The 16,979-nt window shown below is 41.9% G+C and overlaps 1 protein-coding gene across 1 annotated transcript in view; it reads right to left on the bottom strand.

Annotated features, from left to right (window-relative positions):
• The window catches only part of large1 (LARGE xylosyl- and glucuronyltransferase 1), an 89,838-nt gene that overhangs the window by 27,698 nt on the left and 45,161 nt on the right, over positions 1-16,979 (bottom strand). Inside the window, exons 5-6 of the mRNA XM_080022717.1 lie at positions 8,699-8,822; positions 5,321-5,492 (exon numbers count right to left, since the gene is read on the bottom strand). Coding sequence (XP_079878843.1) covers positions 5,321-5,492; positions 8,699-8,822 — 296 coding nt within the window. The remainder of the gene's footprint in view (positions 1-5,320; positions 5,493-8,698; positions 8,823-16,979) is intronic.

Below are 16,979 nucleotides of genomic sequence, written 5' to 3'. Positions count from 1 at the left end.
GGAGGAAAGGCAGACAGGTAGGCAGAGTGGCTGCATACCTGTTGCCCGTTGGTCTATCGAGCAACAGGTTAAACCCCCACCCCCACACACAATGAGGATAGGAGTCCGTGTCATGAAATGTTTCTATCTGCTACTGGGCCAATTCCAGCTGGCCCCCTCTCTACAATAAACTGGTGTCTATAACCCCGTCTTCTGTGCCGGAGGTCCCTGAAGACGCCACTTGGGAGGCGCGTGGTAGGAGAAACTGCCACAGCTGACAAAGCAAGGAGAACAGCTCCACTGTTTCCATTGATATGCAGCATGTATTGGTGATGAGTTCTTAGTATGAAATGGCAATAACTAAATACACTGATACAAAGGGTTATGAAAATAAAAAGTATTGTCATATATCTTGAATCTTGAATGTGCTTTGAAGCAAATGTAAAAGCATGTACATATTTAGAAACTTGACTGTGGAATAGAAACTATATGCACTGATAAGAAAAGGAAGTTAGCCTACCTGAATAAAATAAATATGGAAATGGCACTGTTGATAAAACTAATCAGCTACTTGTGCACTACTGTTAAAACAGATCTGAGAAAATAAATTAATATTACACGAATACTCTTTTTGCAGTAGTTCACTGAGCATGGAGGAATATAATAAATTGTAAATTTGCGAATGCGGCCCCTTACATGGTCTGTAAAACTCTATCCGGCCACCCCTGCTCTAGAGGAAACACCTTCACCCCCCCCCCCCCACTGTCACCTTTATGGAGCACAGCCTGCTACATACATCCATTTGTTACAGCGGCCAGGGTCAGGGAATGTACTCCCAAAGGCAAAGCTGAGTAATATATAAATATATGGATCCTGACCTCAGCTCATTTCCCGGGGCGCCTCTGCCCCCAGAATGTAAACCGCTGAGGTGTGTGTATGGTGGTGGTGAGGGAGTGTGGGCGCTTACTACAATTCATCAAGCTGGTACCTGCTAAGAATTGATGGATGAGTTGATTGAATGGACTTGGACTGGCCGCCTGGGTGAAGTGAATAAACGGTACAATTAGCGAGTAGAGGGGGGAGAGGGCCGGATCACACCTTTCACCTCACATTATAAATTTGTGATATATTCACACCGAAACGGCCTGAAACTCTGAGAAAATGTGCTCGCTTGACGTAAACTGTCATAACTTTGGAAATCAACGAGTCGACCTGAGTTGCGGCTCAACCTAAATTGCTGGTCAAACCTATGGTGCACATCAAGAATTCAAAAACTAAAGATATAGTTGATACAGTTATTATGAGTTTTTGACATCTGCAGCCTGACATACTCCCTCCCATTTAAAGACTACTTGCAGTATATTTTTACATTTTGTTCAAATGAATGACTCAAGCACAGAAAGCTCACGATTTCACACCCGTGTTAGAATGGTATTTAGCAAAAGTGACCTATGGTTAAATAAAACTCCAGCCTTTTAAACAATATAGATCTATTGTGCGAGGTAGTTATCTACAATATATTGAAAATTGGTGGTTTGTGGCATTCTATTATTGACGCTAGTTAGTACTCTTGCATTGTTGAGAATCTGCTGAGCTTACTACTGGTTGCCGTGTAGTCGATAAACCCCCATTTTAAGTTTGGAGACAAATTAAGTATCACAAAGCATAATATCTGGTAAAGATGTAATAGATGCACATCATTCAGCCATCTTTTTTATTTTCTACCTTCACCAATAGAGGCTTTCTTCATGCCACGTCAGGGCTGCGAACAAAACACAAAAAAAGTGTTGAAGCAGCAGGAGCAGAGAACAGAGCCAAAAACAGGGGATGAAAAGGCAATGGAACTAGATCGCAAGGGAGGAAATGAGGTGAGAGAGGGGGATAGAGAGACAAAAGGGCTCCCAGCGGGGGAACAAGCACTAGCACCATCATTACCCGATGGCGCTGGCTGTCGTCTGTGGATCACTGCGCCCCACATTTGACTTTACAGAGACACCCCACCGCCTGCATGCATCCAGCCGCTCACGAAGCTACTTTTGAAGACAAATTTGGGAACTGGAAAACACTACCTGACTGTTTCTTTCTTTTTTTTCTCTCTTTTTTTTTCTAAACGGATGTCAGCCTTGCGAGTAGGCCTGCAGGATATGAGGAAAATGTGCCATAACATTGTTCAATATTGCGATAACGATATGACTTGCGATAAATAAGCAAATATTGAAGTGTGCATATTAGCTCTACAGCTCCTATGTCTTTCTGCTTTAATAGGCACACTGCTAACATGGACCCCAAACACTGAATAGTGTAGTATCAACTCAATTATTTCGAACATGCTTTTGTTGAACAAATTGCACATGAATACCCAACCAATTAAATAGAACATTCATTTAAATAAGACATTATAACTTTAGGAAATTAAAGTTTAATTTTTCCCTGCTCCTTTTAAAATATTTTCTTCTAAACTCAACAAAAAAAATCTCTTGAAATAAAAAATATATCTGGAGAAAACATCCTAAATAATTAAATAAACATGAATGCATTATTACGTTCCGCTGTGTTGCTTTTGCACTGTCGTAAATAATTCCACACTGCAGCCACGTCTCGCTAACTCCATGTTATTGTCCGGGTTACCGCGTGACTTCTCTTTACCCTACGTGGCGCTGTGTTGCTGCTCCTTTACAGTACGACATGTGGTAAATGAGCTGTGGATACACTGGCAGGTGCTACAAGCGCAACATGCAGGTTTCACCGTAGACTTTCACGGTGATATTCATCAGCCGACAAATATCGCGTCAGTACATCCCAGGTTGTTATCAACCGCTTTGTTAAAAAAATAGGAGGCTGCTGCTGAGTGTGAATGCATGGCGCTTGTAAATAAAAAGATTGTTCCTATTACTCGCGTTTCAGGCAGTGTTTTGTGACGTGTTTATTGCGCATGATCGTATCGCGATGGCGATGAAACTGCGATTTCTCTGTCAGCACTACTTGCGAGGCGGCTATCAAGTGTTTGCTTTATTCCTTGAGCACCTGGCAGCGGTGACAGCCAGATGAGATAGCCGACTGGACGGAGGCTGAGTAAGGGGCCAAAGAAGAAGCAAAGAAAAGCGAAGCAAAGAGAAGAGAAGAGAAGAGAAGAGTGGGTTTTGCTGTTGCAAAGCACAGAAAATGGAGCACACACTTTTTGGGGGGCTAAGAAGACCTTCTGTGGCTTTGAAGTCACGCCGTTACTCAAGCACATCTATAGCTTTCCCCCCCTGAAACAGGGGGCAATGATTTGGATGAGCCTTGCCATGATGACACAGGGATGGACAGACGTCGGTTGGGATTATTATGTCTGCCACCGACACGAGGGTAAAATACGCGGCTGGTTTACTACCTCCTGTCATTTTATCCGTCTCTATGTGGTTCAATGTATATTTGCCAATTTTTATTTCTTATTCTTTGATATATTTTTCTGTATGATAAAAGGCCCACACGTAAACGGATATTTTTGAAAACTTTGTATTTTCTCTGTATTTTGGCCTCTCGTCCACATGGAAAAAACGTTTTGGGTCATTGGAAACTAAGCTTTTGGAAAAAGCCTTCCAGGGTGGAGATTTTCAAAACTCTGTTTTCCGTGTATTAAAGTGGTGGAAGTAAAACGGAGCTTCTTGAAAATGCTTGACGTCAGGACCTCAACTTTCGTGTTTGCGCACGTGTCAGGAACCTACAAGCGGCCGCCAGCAACCCTTGTGTTGTTCATGTTGTGTCCCCATTAAAAGTTTAAAAGCCTCTCTGACTTCAGGGATCGCACTGCTGCCTCACAGTAATAAGTTCCTGGGTTCAATGCCCGCCTGGGGCGCTGTTGGCACCGCACTCTGGCGGATTATCTCCTGATTAGGGGCCTTTCTATGTGGAGTTTGCATGTTCTCCCTGTGCTCACATGGGGTTTCCTCCTTGTAACATCAGCAAGGACCCTCCACCATAAAAGATGCAGAACATCGTCGTCTGACCGACGATGGACATTTGTAACTGGTCCGCTGGCGTGTTGCTGTATGCTGCCCACTGCTCCTGGCTGCCCCCCGGAGGCAGGACAAGCCAGGATGGGTCAAAAGCATAGAACTCATTTCACCAGCCACCATTTGGAGCATGTGTGTGTGTGTGTGTGTTGGTCACTGTCGCCGCATGAGTGCATGTGTGCCGTATGATAAATAAAGAATCTTCTTTTATTGTGTTGTGTATGAATGTTATGATGTGCTTCGAATGTTCTTCAGTCGTGTTTGACAACAAGCTTTAGGAGACATTATTACCCCCTACTAGCCTGGAAGGCTTATGTGTGAAATCGTTTTTGCAAGATTTTTCTTTTTATTTTAATTGAGGGGGAAAAATGCTTTTTCAGAAAAATCTATACACGTGTGGACAGCGCCTATTATTGGTTTATAAATCAGATTTTAGGTCTTTTTTTTATTGTTCATGTATATTGTATATTGCCTATGTTGTAGCCAATTCTAAGGTTTATTGCATCGGGTTTATTGCATTTTCTTTTTTATCATGTTATACCTTTGATATTATGCTGCAATTTCCCCCCTGGGATGAATCTCTATATATTTATCCATCCATCCATCCATCCATCTATCTAGTTTCACATCAAAGTTTGGCAGGAAGACAATATTTAAGAACAGCCGCTAGGTCCCTCCATTTATAGGATTTCCTCGGGCACATCCCAGTTGAGCTGTTGCTCTGTTACCATATTAACCCCAGAAGCCCATCGGCTTCGGGGGATATATTTGTTCTTTCCGGTTAGCCTAACTCCGTGCGGCAGTACCTTTCCTCACTGCTCATGGAATGTTTTTGTACATAGAATAGCTTTTTCCCGTCTCGCCCCTCCCAACTCTATTTTCCCTTTGCTCGTCCTTTTTTTTAAATAAAACAAAAACGGCCACAATACATTAAGAGACAACACAACCACAGATACAATTCAGATACACTACTAGAATACTGACACAGCATTACAATACTGTTATAAACAAGTGTGCCTCGTGTGTGTGTGTGAGTGAGTGTGTGTGTGTGTGTGTGTGTGTGTGTGTGTGTGTGTGTGTGTGTGTGTGGGGACATGTACACAAGGTAGGCATGGTTTGAACATTTTCAATATTGTAAAAGGTAACTTGACTTTAATGCTTGTTCCTAAACAAGTTTCTACACCAATTCCCTTATCTTATACTCAAGTTATAATACTGCTTTAAAAACTGTTTATTAAAAAACTTAAAAAACTCCCTGAGCTCTGACTACATCTGGCCACTGCCAAAGCATTTGTAGTGTCAAGAGGTGAGATTCTGAAAAACCAAAAACCCCCCAAAAAACTGACCCTTGAACTTGTGGAAGACGGCCCAGAGCTCGGCGATGTCAGTGGCGAAGGTGATGTCAGTGTCCAGCACGATGACGCGCTGCAGGTCGGAGGGCAGCGTCTTGGTGAGGACCAGCTTCATCAGGCCGTAGATGCCCGAGTAGTGCTTGTTGGGGATCCACGACACCTCTGACTGGAACCCAGAACACAAGGTAATGAGTCGCAACGGAAGAAGAAATATTTTTTTGTTTTGGGTATTTATTGGGAGGAAACAAGCTGAACAGCGCTGAAATAGAGGTTCTGAGGTAGACAGACAGACATGCAGTATATAGACATATATATACACACACAGACAGACATACAGTATAGACAGACAGACATATAGACAGCAGGGGTGGGGGAAAAAATTGATACAGCATAGTATCGCAATATTTTGCGTAGCGATATTGTATCGATACACGGATGCCAAGTATTACAGATTTTGGTACTAGTATAATAAAATTGATTCAATTCAATCAATAAAACCACTTGATCTCTCATGCGTATGCGACAGTTGTTATCATTTCCGTGGATATAAGGACCGGTGGAGGATCTATATATACGTAGATCCTCCATTAGGAAAGAGTGCGTGGCCAAAACCACCGGTAACAGCAAGAAAAGAAATCGGAGAAAATCAAACAAATTTCTGAGTGAGTTTCTCAGATTTTTTCTTGCTGCTCTTTTAATTTATGTACGTAAGCAGCCGTTACAGCTACACAGCGAGCATCATTTTCATTACCAGCTACATACTTGTTTGTTCGGTGACGTATCAATGAACATGTTCTACCATCGGGAAAAATTGTTAGTTTTATTTCAATATTCACAACACAGATCTTGAAAACGCGTGTGAAAAAAGGGGGAGCGCTGTCAAGCTTGTCTCATACGAAGTGAGTATTTTAACAATGGTGCCGTTGGATTTAAACACAACACGTATCGGATGCGACATCTGCGTACTGGCCACACTGATGCATGCCCACCTTTAGGTCGTGCCATCAGTGTTTTCAAGTAGCCCAAAACGGAGAAAAAAGATGCGTTTCAAAGTTTTTGCTGCAGTCAGGTAAAAAGTTTTTTTATAACATATCGCAATATATCGCAGTATCTTATGGTGTATTGCAAAACATAAAGAATAGCGTTACTATCGTATCGGGACCCAAGTATCACAAAAGTATCCCATCGTGAGATCCCTGGCGATTTCCACCCCTCACAGACAGACGGACAGACATATACTGTATAAAGACAGACAGACAGAGGGACATACAGTATAAAGAGTCAGACAGACATATAAACAGACAGACATACAGTATAAACAAACAGACAGACAGACAGACAGACAGACATATAAACAGACAGACATACAGTATAAACAAACAGATATATCGTACAGACAGACAGATACACATGTAGACAGACCGACTCTCCATTTTATTACAGAGAACTTTGTTTAGGAAACAAGAGATGGGAGAGAGTCACAACACGTGCACATTTCTTAAAGAGTCAGTGATGTCACGGACACACATGATCTCATTTGTCGGACTTTGATCTTGTGCCTACCATACACTAAAAGACTGACACCCTCTCACATCTAAAGACAATTTGTCACAAGTCTCTGAGTTTTTAGTCACAGACTATAAGATCTTGCAACGTCCCTATTTTCAAGACTTCAACTAGATTAATTTTGCGATAATTTCCCATCCTGCTCCTGGTGGAACAAGAAGAAAAACTGTTGAACAATGGGGCAGAAACAGAAGCAGCTTTTGGCCACAGCTGCCCTTGTGGGTGCAGTGGTTTGTTCTGGAAAACAAGCCAAACCATTCATATTATTTATATTGTCATGTGATGATGATAATAATAATAATAATAATAATAATAATAATAATAATAATAAGAAGAAGAAGAAGAAGAAGAAGAATAAGAATAAGAATAATAAATGGCTTCTTGCTTCTGGGTAAGTCAACATTATTAAAATAATTATCTAATAATTATAAAGCAATTATATTTGTTTTTTAGAATTTCTTAATCTTTTTTTATTTATTTATTTATTTTTTTAACTCTTTCAAGTTTTGAGGTTTTAATAAGTACGGAGTGTGAAGACGCACAGACAGGTCATTCTTGCGCCTCCACGAGGTCCCTGTCATGTTTACTATCTTCCCTGTTTGCTGCTTCGTGTTTGGTGCCGGAGAGAGCGCACCTATTGGTTGTTGACAATGATAACGTCATTGAACTTCATTATTTGCAGGAGCCAAGACTAAAAACTTCTGATAATATTAAACATGATTATGTCGGAACATCAAGACGAGAAAAAGACTGACTTAAGACAGCTCGGACCGAGGTTTATGAACATATTCCACCAAACGATAAGGATGCTGAGGCACCAACTGAGGTAAAACGCCTACGATTTTATTCCGACATTGGAAATTTGTCTGAGACTGTGAAATCGCTTGAAAAGTTGCTTGGTGTATTAAAAGCATTCGCATTGAAGACATTTGTGTTTAGTTTGTCTATTTGTTTGTTTGTTGACATTTATTTATTCGTTCGTTGACATTCAGCGTTTGTTTGTCGTGTTTATAGGCTGCGTTGTTGATCATGGACACCTGAAGTGGACAATGCCGAAACTTTTGTTTGTCTACTACGCGTTTGTTACCTTTATTTTTTTGGTTGCTTAAAATAAACAAAATAAAGAAGTTCATCGTTTTGCTTAACCAGAAAGACCTGCGCCTTGCCATCTTGTTATTCACGTGACGCGTGATTGCGACAAATCCGCGCGTACGTAGAGATCAATCACTTCAAATCAGCCATCTGGGTATCATATGCAGCTATCTTCATGTATTTATTGAGTGTAAATCCTAAAAAATGTTGCAATGACTATGATAATGTGGTCTAAATCAAACACTGAAACCCAATGTATTGACTATGACTAAATAAGTAAGTATTATATTAAATAAGTATTAAACTGCTGAATCCTATTGGACTTTATTCATCCCCACAGGTAAACTGTGCTGTTAAAGGCGCTCATGTCAAAACATTACGCAATCTTAAAAGTAATAGAGTAAAATCCAAAAAAAAAGGCAAAAATGTGATTGACCTAAAAAAAATTACTAAGAAAAGTAGAAGAATTTGGAACATACAATAAACCTAGAAATGAACAATAAATAAGAAATCAAATCCAAAAATAAACAATAAACAAGAAAAGAAAAGGAAAGATTGGGGCGATGATTCTCAGGGCGGTTTTTCGCAATTTTCCCCCATAACAGGGAGCCCTCTAAAATGTAACCGTAAAGTCTCCCTTCCTTTTGTAGGGGTAAAGCTCAAATCAGGGCGACCTCGGACAACAGGGCTTCACTTCACGTCACAGCGTCTCACCTTCAGCTCGTCAGCGTCGTAGAAGTCGACGCGCACAGCCGGGACCATCCAGGTGTGAAACAGCGAGGCCAGGATCTGCTGGGCGATGGAGTCGGTGATGAAGTGGAAGTGGAGGGGGTTCCGCCTGTGGACGTACACACACATACACACACACACACGCGCACGCGCACGCACAATCACACACACACATATACATTTAAAAAGAAAAGCGGATGGTCCTTTGATATGGAAAGCAGCATCTGTGAGCGCAGGCTTATGGGACTCGACAGTCGCTGGCAAATTACAAACAGACGAAAACGTAGCGTGCGCAATTACATTTCAAACATTTTCACGCATTTCACCAGAGAGAATGCTGCCAAAACAAACACAGGTTACACAAAATATATTTTAAAGATTTTATGTTTTATCAGTAACAATGTAGTTATTACCCATCATGAGAAAATACCAGAGAAAACATCTTGTTATGCCTCCGCGCTGGCGACAGACATAATGTTTTGGGGTTGTCTGTCCCGTTCTTGTGTCTGAGGAACGTCTGGAGGGAATTTCATTACGTCTTGCACAAATGTCCACTTCAAAGTTGAACTGATTGGAATTTGGTGGTCAAAGGTCATAGGTCAAGGACACTGTGACCTCACAAAACAGGTTTTAGCCCATAACTCAAGAATTCATGTGCTCGTCATGACAACATTTCGCACAAACGTCTAATTGGGTAAAATGAAGTGATTACATTTTATATCCAAAAGTTCAAAGGTGAATTTCACTGTGACATCATAATGTTCTGCAAAAACACTTTTCTGGCCATTATTCAACGCCGTAACTCAGGAACAGAAAGGGAGATTGTGAGCATATTATTTGGTCAAATACTGAATTGGTTTGTGTTTTATCAGAATCAGCTTTAATGGCCAAGGATGTGAACACATACAAGTCATTTGACTCTGTTTTTTGTTTCTCTTAATGACCTTGCACACTAATAGACATGGATGTAAACTGCAACCTGACTGGTTGCCGGAGGAAAACAACCCCAACGCGGTAATTATAGTTGATAGTTGAATTTGAAATGTTACTAGTAACAACAGGAAAAGGCATTAGTCACTAATGAACTAAGTACTAGTACTCAATTAATAGCTACTAGTAAAATTGAAAAAGATACTCGTCGGAGGCAGATATACTGTATATCTCAAACATGGAGCCCCATAGGATTCAATGACAAATTTGTCCAAATTGTTACTAGAAACATCACAATAGTTACTAGTAACATTACAATAGTTACTACTATCTAATAAATAAGTACTAATACCTAATACATTTTGACCAATAAGACTAAAATAGTTACTAGTAACAGTTGGAATAGCAACTACACCACATTCCAAATTATTATGCAAACTGGATTTAAGTGTCATGAACATTTCATTTCTTTTGTTTTTCAATTAAACTCATAGATGGTATTGTGTCTCAGGGCTCTTTGGTTCACTGAAATCAATCTCAGACACCTGTGATAATTAGTTTGCCAGGTGACCCCAATTAAAGGAAAACTACTTAAGAAGGAAGTTCCACATTATTAAGCAGGCCACAGGTTTCAAGCAATATGGGAAAGAAAAAGGATCTCTCTGCTGCCGAAAAGCGTCAAATAGTGCAATGCCTTGGACAAGGTATGAAAACATTTGATATTTCACAAAAACTTAAGCGTGATCATCGTACTGTGAAGAGATCTGTGGCTGATTCAGAGCACAGTGCAGATAAAGGCATAATGAGGAAGGTTTCTGCCAGACAAATTCATGGGATTCAGAGAGCAGCTGCTAAAATGCCGTTACAAAGCAGCAAACAGGTATTTGAAGCTGCTGGTGTCTCTGGAGTCCCGCGAACCTCAAGGTGTAGGATCCTCCAGAGGCTTGCAGTTGTGCATAAACCTACTATTGGGCCCCCAACCAATGCTCACAAGCAGAAACGGTTGCAGTGGGCCCAGAAATACATGAAGATTCATTTTCAAACAGTCTTGTTTACTGATGAGTGCCGTGCAACCCTGGATGGTCCAGATGGATGGAGTAGTGGGCGGTTGGTGGATGGCCACCATGTCCCAACAAGGCTGCCACGTCAGCAAGGAGGTGGTGGAGCCATGTTTTGGGCCGGAATCATGGGGAGAGAGCTGGTAGGCCCCTTTAGGGTCCCTGAAGGTGTGAAAATGAGTATATAGAGTTTGTGACTGAGCACTTTCTTCCATGGTACAAAAAGAAGAACGGTGCCTTCCATATCAAAGTCATCTTCATGCCTGACAATGCACCATCTCATGCTGCAAAGAATACCTCTGTGTCATTGGCTGCTATGGGCATAAAAGGAGAGAAACTCATGGTGTGGCCCCCACCCTCCCCTGACCTCAACCCTATTGAGAACCTTTGGAGCATCCTCAAGCCAAAGATCTATGAGGGTGGGAGGCAGTTGGCATCAAAACAGCAGCTCTGGGAGGCTGTTCTGACGTCCTGCAAAGAAATTCAAGCAGAAACTCTCCAAAAACTCACAAGGTCAATGGATGCAAGAATTGTGAAGGTGATATCAAAGAAGGGGTCCTATGTTAACATGTAACTTGGCCTGTTAAGATTTTGATTTTGATTTCAGTAAATATGACCTCCCAATGCTGCAATTTCAACAAATAACCATTTTCAGTTCTTTACAACCTCTAAAATGTTTTGAATCTCTGTTGTGCATAATAATTTGGAACAGTGCATTCTGAGTTTTTTATTTTTGAAAAAAATACTGTTATCATTGTTTGTTCAATAACATTCCGATTATACCCTAACGGTTGATGACTTGAAAGTTATACTGTCATTTGCATCGACTATTTAGGAAAATCAGAGAAAAATATCATTTGCATAATAATTTGGAACGTGGTGTAGTAGTAGTTTGTCCTATGGATTAAATGTTGAAATGGCGTGCCATACCAGCCGGTCATCATCGCAAAATAACCCCCTGCAAAGTAATCCACCCATTCGCCCTGTCGGGGGTTATTTTATGACTGCATGTTATCCCTTTATTTATTTAAATCTGCATTGGAGAGGTGGGAGGAGTTGGGAAATAGAGGGATATTTGCAATTCAGGCCTCTTAGAGAGACAGATGAGTGTCTCGACTCTTAGAATGAACCATCTCAGCTGCACTCAATGAATGCAGGGCTCCGGAGCTGCAAACTGTATCTGAGGTTAGCTGTTCAATAACAGCTGTCTAGAGCAACACTGAAAATGGGGGTGTGTGTGTGTGTGTGGGTGCTAGACGAGACAGCAACGACGTGGAAAATAATGCACGATAATTACCAGTGTTCGACCGTCAACCGCCACCGAGTCTTCCAAGGTTATAGACGCAATTTTGAAATCCTGTGAAAACGCTGTCTGATTAGGTTCAAGGTTCAAGAGGTTTATTCGTCACATACATATACATACTTTCATACATATATGCAGTGAAATGTAATGCAACGCACCCGGTGATTACACACAATATGTCCTAGGGAAAACTTTCTTTCTAATAGACCAACTAACTGATTCCTAAAACGTAATACAGTAAGTCGAATACTTATAGAATAAAACAAAAATATATAGAATAAAATAAAATACAATAAAATGAAATAGATAAAGGGAATATGCTTATATATATGGAGTAGGCAATTATACAGATATGTGCATTAAAGTGAGGTAGCGTTTGTGAGATATACAGCACAGTATACAACAGTACAGCGCAGCAATACGGTAACACTGAACAACCCAGAACAGTGGCACAGTATACGGTACAGTATTCTACATACAGTACAGTAAGGTGGTGGAGCCTATGTGTGTGGCTCAGTGAGGACCCCTTGTGAGGTCAGCATTGACAGTTCTTATGGCTTGTGGGAAGAAACTCCGTCTCAGTCTCTCTGTTCTCGCTGTGTGGCTGTGGAGGCGCTTGCCTGACCGCAGCAGCTGGAACAGTTCGTTGTTGGGGTGATGAGGATCCTTCATGATCCTGCGGGCTCTGCTACTACACCTCCTGGTGTATAAGTCCTGCAGGGAGGGGAGTGTAGTTCCAGTAGTACGTTCAGCTGAATGCACCACCCTCTGCAGGGCCCGCCTGTCCTTGTTCTTAAACCAGGCAGTGATGTTGCCTGTCAGGATGCTCTCCACTGCTCAACAGCAGAAGGACTTGAGGATCCTCATGAGACCCGGAACTTCCTCAGCTGCCTGAGGTGGTAAAGACGCTGCCTCACCTTTCTCACCAGAGTGTCTGTTTGTAAAGTCCATGTTAAATCCTCTGTGATGTGGACTCCCAGGTACTTGAAGCTGCTCACCCTGTCAACAGAAGTCCCATTTATCACCAAGGGCGCATGCGTCCTCGGTTGTAATCCTCGCCTAAAGTCCACAATCAGCTCCTTAGTTTTGCTGACGTTCAGGTGAAGGCTGTTGTCCTGGCACCAGAGTGACAAGTCAGCCACCTCCTCGCGGTAGGCCTTCTCGTCACAGTCGGTGATCAGGCCCACGGCAACGGTGTCGTCAGCAAACTTGATAATGGTGTTGGAGCTGGACCTGGCTACACAGTCATGTGTGTACAGGGAGTACAGTAGGGGGCTGAGGACGCAGCCCTGGGGGAAATCATGTATTCAGGGAGTGAGGGAGCTGGACATGTGCTTCCCCACCCTAACCACCTGGGGCCGGGCTGAGAGGAAGTCCAGGATCCAGGCACACAGCGGAGTATTCAGTCCGAGCTCCTTCAGCTTGACAGCCAGTCTGGTGGGGACTATGGTGTTGAAAGCTGAACTGTAATCGATGAACAGCATTCTCACATAGGCCCCCTTCCGGCCATCCAGGTGCGTGAAGGTGGTGTGCAGTACCTGGGACCACGTCATCCGTGGATCTGTTCTGCTGGTACGCGAACTGCAACGGGTCCAAGGTGCGGGGGAGGGAGGCGCAGAATGAATGCAAGCAGGGAGCCCTCTGATTGTTCAAGGATGGCTGCTTTAGTCTTCTTCGTCTACAAGTAAACCATAGCAGGCCTACCCACAGTGACAGTCTCACAGGTGTGTTTCAACAGCGTGAAGCAATGTCCGCGGTAAAAAGGACCAAAGTCAAAATACAACATTTTGGGAGTTTCTTCCATCTTTGATTATTTTGAGTGCTTCCAATTCTTCTCCTGAAGTTATTTCCCTTCCTCAAGGACCTCTGCATCTGCAGATCTCTGCCACTTTATAGCTTCTAGCAAATGGCCATGGTAACGGGACTAACTCTCCAAGTACCGCGGGGCACTAATTGTGTGAGTAGCGGTCTACTGATTAATTGGTCAGCCGCTTAATCGGTCGGCCGATTAATCGGCCCGATACATCTGCATTTTGAGGTAATCAGCATCAGCCGATGCCTGCGCTCACACGGCCAATAAATAAAAAATGTCTGCAGTAGGGGTGGACAGTACAACGCTATAGAACGTACAGCAGTATGAATTTGCTCGATGGTATTCCTCTAGCCCTCACAGGTCTAAAGGGAGGGATACATTGATATATCGGCCGAACGGCCACGTTCACATGAAACACAGTAGACGGGAACGGCACAGGGGGAGCAAGGGGGGAGGTATGATGGCAAACTGAAACAAGCATGAAGACATTTTGCAATTTTGGTGATGTACAAAGAGAAAAATATATTGAACTCAATTATTTTGTGTCTGTTATTATATATAAGAATTTATACAAGTAATAACATGGAGCCGCAACATTATCACCGAACCAACCGCGTGACGCGAGACCACCTTGTCCAAATCCTTCATCTGCTTCCTCGCTAAGAGCACCAATTAATAAATAGAAAAAATGACTTTTATATCAATCTGCTGTTTTCCTTTAAGCCATTTAAGTGCGGTATTCCAGAGAAAATGGCCTCTACCGGCTCCGTCACTGCAGCGCAAAATTCCGACATGCGCAATAGAGTTGGCTCCTGCTGTACTTCCATCGCAAAGGACGGCAAAAAGTTTAAATATTTGAAGTGGCACGAATGGAGGAATAAATAACAACAAATACTTGAAGTCAGTTATTATTTTCACTTTGTGCAGCTTGCTTAGACAATACTATTATATAATTTAGTTGATGCATATTTATTTAAAATAAGTGCACTGCAGACAGATTGCACATCTACCTAAGCAAACAGAGACAATGCAGACAATAACATTAGTGTTAAATAAAAGTTCATTTAAGTTCAGCAATTTTGTGTCTCATTTGTTATTATTATTAAATTGTTGTTGCAAAAAGAAAAAATAGAACAACATGATATTGCCATTAAACAATATATCAGCCATCGGCCGCCCTGCTCTCTATATATCAGCATCGGCCATTGAAAAACCCATATCGGTCGAACACTAACTTTGAGCATTAGTTTCCACGAAGAGTGGACTCGCCGATGGCTCTCCATCAGCCTGCTGCGGAGAAAAACTAGCGGCGTTGCTTTGATTTACAGCGCAGGCCAAACAATACATCTCAGGTGCTTCACTTATGACTTGCGGTGGCCGGGAAAGGAATCGCTGCACTACGCATCATAGACCACCGACCATCATAGACCATCGCTTGCTTTTTAATATCATATTTAATTTAATATCAACAAAGTCACGTGTGACTAGGGCTGGGTATCATTTAAAAAAATGGCGATACCAGTACCAATACCAGTACCCTTAAAGTGATACCGATACCATTAGAGTACTTCATTCTATACCTTTTTATTCTACGACACCCATCATGTGAATGGAGTCATTCAGTTGCATAAAACGCCACCACTTCTCTCCATCGGAATGATTTTTACACAAATACATTTAGAAAATGTTCAAATTATGGAGATATTTATTAAATAACTGTACAGAACTGTACAATTAAGTTTTTGGGCAGTGTTATTTTAAACAAATAGCCAGTACAGGAGGAATGATTACAGCGAGGAAAACCTCTTTGACACATCACATTAAACTGAAGAACGCTTGCGGTGATTGGCTGCGAGCAAAACCATACAGATAGACATTTCTTTCTAGATCCGGGCCACCTTCGAGCCCCTAGAAGGTGCCGAGTTGAAGTGGCTGTCAGCCAAGGCGGCTTCTCTTTTAGCGGTGTCGTCAGCCAAAGCGTTGGCACACTCCATGTGCTGTCTGTTAGCGAAACCTGTGTATGCTGGATCTCAGAGACAGGTCAGGAGTTACCCTATTGCCCAACCCAGCGTTTTCTCCCAAAGAGGCTCTCCCGCTTCCACATGAACCAAGTTGGATGCTTTTAACCCACCACCGAGCAGGCAAGACTAGTTTGCTCACTTAGAGCACTTGGAGCTTATGTTGGCGTGACGGCAGACATTCGCTGGACAGACCAATTATTTGTTTATTACGGCAGGTCTAAGAAAGGTTCTCAGGGCGTGACGCTTACTTTGTTGCTCAGTAAAACAATTTAGGAGCACAGAAAGAATTTTTGGGGCACAATGAAAATGGATCAAATAAAGTGTCCTTAATAAAGGGAAAACACAAGGAGACATTCACAAGCAAAACGATTTAATTTATTTGAAGAATAGGTTTTTAATTATTTCTGGTACAATTTGTATTTAATAATTATGTAATATTTATACTTTAAACGTCTTTAAACTGTATGAACAGAAAAACGGTATGAACACCTCTGTAATTAAGTAGTTCTTCTTAGTTCTGAACGGCAAAAAAAGGTCTGCTCAGTCTGTTTAGACACAAAAATTATGACAAGTTTTTGTTTATTTTATTAAGGAATTTATGTCATTATTTATACAATAACAAGCAACCAGGTGGCTTCATAACATTATAATAGATATTGAAATGTACATTTTTGAAGAAATAAAGGGAGAAATTCTAAAACTTGACGTTGCCTATTCATAGATCGGAGCCTGCATGTCCCAGAGGAAGTTGTGGCTGTTCAGAAGGTTCATGTTTTGGCATAGAGCTGATTAGATCCACCCCCAGTCACTGAATGTAATTCCAATAAGTAACCAGTATCACGTTCAATTCTCACGTTTATAACAAACAAAATTGCATGAAAACCAGTTCAGAATTAGCGAGTCAGAGTTAGCGAGTTACAGTCGATTCCGTAGGGAAGTCTGCATCTCGCAATACGCATTGTATTTGTTTACAAGCGGATCTTGAGCGCCCCAATACGGCGGATATGCAAATGCGGAGTGGTGGCATACAGCAGTGGCCAATGATTGCTGCTACTAGTACCACGTGACTTCTCTTTACGGTAAGTCATGCTATGCTGCTACTCTACGACATGTCGTGAATGAGCTGTGGATACAATACAAC

This window comes from Zeus faber (assembly GCF_960531495.2).
Source record: "Zeus faber genome assembly, chromosome: 21".
Lineage (NCBI taxonomy): Eukaryota > Metazoa > Chordata > Actinopteri > Zeiformes > Zeidae > Zeus > Zeus faber.
This window is presented reverse-complemented; position numbering and strand designations above follow the sequence as displayed.